This window comes from Mustela nigripes, chromosome 1, assembly GCF_022355385.1.
Source record: "Mustela nigripes isolate SB6536 chromosome 1, MUSNIG.SB6536, whole genome shotgun sequence".
NCBI lineage: Eukaryota > Metazoa > Chordata > Mammalia > Carnivora > Mustelidae > Mustela > Mustela nigripes.
Genome location: NC_081557.1, coordinates 263,746,713 through 263,752,211, shown reverse-complemented (window position 1 = coordinate 263,752,211; position 5,499 = coordinate 263,746,713). Strand labels below are relative to the sequence as shown.

General features: G+C 37.6%; 1 protein-coding gene across 7 annotated transcripts in view; it reads right to left on the bottom strand.

The window, feature by feature from the left end:
- Nucleotides 1-4,422: 4,422 nt before the first annotated feature.
- Nucleotides 4,423-5,499, bottom strand: part of ART3 (ADP-ribosyltransferase 3 (inactive)) — a 139,046-nt gene continuing 137,969 nt past the window's right edge. For all 7 annotated transcript variants that reach the window (XM_059397108.1, XM_059397090.1, XM_059397126.1 and 4 more), the window contains one exon: nt 4,423-4,821. In XM_059397108.1, the coding sequence (XP_059253091.1) occupies nt 4,688-4,821 (134 nt within the window). In that variant the 3' untranslated portion in view covers nt 4,423-4,687. The remainder of the gene's footprint in view (nt 4,822-5,499) is intronic.

The following is a 5,499-nucleotide window of genomic DNA, read 5'->3' as shown; positions in this document are numbered from 1 at the left end:
ACATTTCCAGAAATATACAGTCTTCCAAGACTGCATCAGGAAGAAACAGAAAAATGTGAACAGACCAATTACTGGTAACAAAATTGAATCAGTAATCAAAAAACTCCTAACATCAAAAATCTAGGACTGGGGTGCCTGGGTGGCTCAGTGGGTTAAGCCGCTGCCTTGAGCTCAGGTCATGATCTCAGGGTCCTGGGATCGAGTCCCGCATGGGGCTCTCTGCTCAGCGGGGAGCCTGCTTCCTCCTCTCTCTCTCTGCCTGCCTCTCCGACTACTTGTGATTTCTCTCTGTCAAATAAATAAATAAAATCTTAAAAAAAAAAAAAAGTCTAGGACCAGATAGCTTCACAGGTGATTTCTACCCAACATTTATTCTTTTTAAAGATTTTATCCATTCATTTGTCAGAGTGAGAGAAAGCTCACAGCAGAGGGAACAGAAGGCAGAGGGAGAAGCGGGCTCCCCACTTAGCAAGTAGTCTGATGCAGGACTCGATCTCAGGACCCTGGGGACCGTGACCTGAGGTGAAGACACATGCACTTTCTGAGCCACCTGGGTGTCCTCTAGCCAACATTTAAAGAAGAGTTAATACCTGTCCTTCTCAAGCTATTCCAAAAAGTAGAATAGGAAAGAGTGCTTCCAAATTCATTCTACCAAGAGCAGTACTATTCTGATACCAAACCCAGAGAGAGAAACTACAAAAAAAAAAAAATTACAGATCAATATCCCTGATGAACATAGGTGCAAAAATTCTCCAAAAAATATTCACAAACTGAATTCAACAATACATGAATAAAAGGATCATTCACCACAATCAAGTGGAATTTATTTCAGGGAAGCAAGGACATTTCAATATCTATAAATAAATCAACATGATGTATCACATTAACAAAATTAAGCATAAAAATTACATGATCATTTCAATACATGCAGGAAAAAACACATGACAGAATTCAACATCCATTTATGATAAAAATTCTCAACAGGGTTGGTAGAGAGAAACCGTACCTCAATGTAGTAACAGGCCATATATGACAAGCCTACAGCTAACATACTCAGTGGTGAAAAGCTGAAAGTTTTTCTTCTAGTATCAGGAACAAACCAAGGATGTTCACCCTCACCACATTTATTCAACATAGTACTGGACATCCTAGCTTTGGCAATCAGACAAGAAAAGGAAATAAAAGGCATTCAAATTGGTAAAGAAGAAATGAAACTGTCACTATTTGCAGGTGACATAACACTATATATAGAAAACCCTAAAGACTCCACCAAAACACTACCAGAACTAATAAATGATTTAGTAAAGATGGAGGATAAAAAATTAATATACAGAATCTGTTGTGTTTCTATATACTAGTAACTACAAGAAAGAGAAATTAACTATCCCATGTACAATGACCTCACAAAGAACAAAATACCTAGGAATAAATGTAAAAGGAGGCAGAAGACCTGTATTCTGGAGCTATTAAGATTACTGATGAAAGACCCTAAAGATGATGCAGATGAACGGAAAGACATTCTGTGCTAATGAACTGGAGGAAGAATGTTAACATGTCCACACCAACCAAGGAAATCCACAGAGCCAGTTCAATCCCTATAAAATGCCAGTAGTATTTTTCACAGAACTAGAATGAATAATGCTCTAATTTGTATGGAACCACAAAAGACACCAAATTGACAGCAGTCTTGAGAAAGAACAAAGCTGGAGGTATCGTGCTGCTTTATTCAAACTATACTATAAACCTGTCGTGTTCTCAACAGTATGGTACCAACACAGAAAAAGACACACGGATCAACTGAACAGACTGGAGAGGCCAGAAATAAACCCATATTTATAAGGTGAATTAATCTATGATAAGAAGGAAGAATATACAGCACGGAAAAGACAGTCTCTTTGATAAATGGTGCTGGGAAAACTGGAAAGCTACACGCAAAAGAATGCAATTTCATCACTTTCTTATACCACACACAAAAATAAACTCAAAATGAATTAAAGACCTAAAGGTGAGACCCAAAACCATAAAACTCCTAAAAGAAAACATAGAGGTAATAAACTTAGGGATATTGGCCCCAGAAATATTTTCCTGGATCTGTCCCCTCAGGCAGGGAAAAAAAGGAAAAATAAATACCTGGGAATATATTAAATAAAAGGCTTTTTGCACAGCAGAGGACCATCACCAAAAAAAAGGGCAACCCTTTGGAAATAGGAGAACATATATGCAAATTATGTATCTCATAAAGGGATGATATCTAAAAAATATGAAGAATTCATACAATTAATAAAAAAAATAAACAGTCTGATTAAAAATGGGCAGAAGATCCAAATATGAATTTTTACAAAGACGACCTACAGATGACCAACAGACACATGAAGAGCTGCTTACCATTACTAATCATTAGGGAAATGCAAACCAAAACAACAGTGAGGTATCACCTCACACCAGTCAGAATGTCTAGTACCAAAGAGACAAGAACTAACAAGTGCTGATGAGAATGCACAGAAAAGGGAATACTGGGGCATTGGTGATGGGAGTGTAAATTTGTGCAGCCCATTCGGAAAATGGAATGGAGGTTCCTCAGAAAATTAAAAATAGAAATATTATATAATCCAGTATTTCCACTACTAGATATTTAGCCAAAGAATACCAAAACACTAACTCAAAAAAAAAAACCAAATGTATCCCAAGTTCACTGAAGCATAATTTATAATAGCCAGGATATGCAGCAACCCAGTGTCCACTGAAAATGAACGGACAAAGAAGTTGTGGTATATATCTGGTGGAATGCCACTCAGCCACAAAGAGAAAGAAATCTTGTCCTCTGTGATGACATGAACTAGAGGGTGTTCTGCTAATTAATTCAGACAGAGAAAGACAAATACCATATGATTTCATTTATAGGTCCTATCTTAAAGAAATAATGAACAAACAAAACACAGAAACAGACCCATTAATACACAGAGTTGGAGCTTAGCAGAGAGGTAGGGGGATGGGCAAATAAATGAAGGGGATTAAGAGGTGCGAACAGTTATAAAACAGTAAGCCACAGGGATGAAAAATAAAGCATAGGCAAGATGATCAATTCTACTGTAATAACTTTGTATAATGACAGCTGGTAACTGCACTTATTGTGGTCAACATTTCATAACATACAGAATTCTTAAATCACTTTGTATATCGGAAACTAATATTATATTGCGTGTCAACTATACTTCAATTAAAAATTTTTAAAATAAATATAAGTAGGGATTCCTGGGCAGCTCAGTCAGTTAAGTGCCCACCTTCAGCTCAGGTCATGGTGCCAGGACCCCGAGACTGAGTCCCACATTGGGCTCCTTGCTCAGCAGGGAGCCTGCTTCTCCCTCTCCCACTCCCCCTGCTTGTGATCTCTCTCCCTCTCTCTCTGACAAATGAATAAAACCTTCCAAGTAAATAAATAAATAAAAATAAACCAGATTGGCGGGGGTGTGTGTGTATGTGTGTGAAGACAATGTTTTTTAAAAAGCACATTGAACCTGTAACACCTAAGTCTAGAATTTCTTAGCAATTTTTTGTTTTCATTTTCTGTATATACATGCAAGGTAGAGTTTGATTCTATTTCAAGACTGTATTTCACATGTATATGCTACTAGTTACCAATATGTGATTAAATATAGCTGCATTTTTAAACACTAAGCCCTGCCAACTGAAAAAAAATTAACTTTTTCCCTCCATACATGGATCACTGTCTGGAGGAAACAGACTTTAAGTAGTTTTTCTCTTATCTTTCAAGGTAGACTTAAATCCTTTTTTTTTTTTTAATTTTTTGAAAAGATTTTATTTATTTATTTGACAGAGAGATGCACAGCGAGAGAGGGAACACAAGCAGGGGGCGTGGGAGAGGGAGAAGCAGGCTTCCTGCCCAGCAGAGAGCCCGATGCAGGGCTCGATCCCAGGACACTGGGATTGTGACCTGAGCCAAAGACAAACGCCTGATGACTGAGCCCCCCAGGCTCCCCAGACTTAAATCCTTTTTGAAACCCTGCAAAATTTAAACAACTGCCAGTTACCAAAGCCCATGCCTAAATCAGTCACTATTCAACTACCACAATCCCCTGGGGAAAAGAGTAATATAGTGTATAATCTCATTTTTTCCTTGCTTACTTAGCATATACATTCCTTCACTACTGTCTATTTTCGTCAATTAATATGAGATTTAAATCAGGGACTATATGTGAAAAACTTGGTAAACAATCATGTTTACAGAAATACAAAGTGTTTATATATCAGGAAAGATGATGAGCTTGTTGGAGGATAGTATTTGAAGTCAAGTTTGATCCTTCAAAGATGAGTAAAACTTCTTTAAAATTCTAATTTAGGAATTAAATTCTTGTTAATCACTAACGGTACTGGATATTTTAATATCAGGCAATTCTACTGAAATAATATCCAATAAACTTAAAGTCTTTTATTGAATTCAATCAGAAGGATACAGGGTTTTTTTTGTAATCATAAATACAGAAATAAATGGAAAATGAATTCTATGATATATCTGGACCAACTGTGAATTTACAAAGTAAATAACAAATACTCAGTTCTCATTTTATCAAATGACTTTGATGAACAAGTGAAAAAATACATCATTCCTGTTGCTGGTTTCCTGTGGGATTCCTTGAGTGTATTTTAAGTAAATAAAGAATACATCAGACTACAAAGCAACAAAGAGACTTCTAGCAGAAGCAATGACTGAAATGATGAATGTCCCCAGCAGCGGAAGGAGCATTTCGCCCGAGGACGCAGAGGGGTGGGTTTTGGGACCAGGAACTGGAACCGGATCTGGAGCTGTTGATGAGAACACACAGTCACGGACACATGTCCTTTCTGACAGCCTGCCTCACGCACCTGAACCAGGTGCCCTGATGTAGATGTTCAAGCTGAACTACACACTTTCCTCACACACTAACCAGGAACAATGTGGAATACAGTTCAGTACATGTATATCACCAGGGTGTGCTGACATAGTTTTTACCTAAGATTCCACAGCTTTTTTTTTAATTTTTTATTTTTTTGTAAGATTTTATTTACTTATTTGACAGACAAGAGAGTAGGCAGTAGGCAGACAGGCAGGCAGGGGAGGAGGAAACAGGCTCCCTGCTGAGCAGAGAGCCCTCTGCAGGCCTGATCCCAGGACCCTGAGATCATGATCTGAGCCAAAGGCAGAGGCTTAATCCACTGAGCCACCCAGGCGCCCTCTACAGCCTTTTTAGTATCTCTGTAGACAAGATACCTTTTGTTGTTCTTCAAGTTCTCTAGAATTTCTTAGCAATTTTTTGTTTTCATTTTCTGTATATACATGCAAGGTAGAGTTTGATTCTATTTCAAGACTGTATTTCACATGTATATGCTACTAGTTACCAATATGTGATTAAATATAGCTGCATTTTTAAACACTAAGCCCTGCCAACTGAAAAAAAATTAACTTTTTCCCTCCATACATGGATCACTGTCTGGAGGAAACAG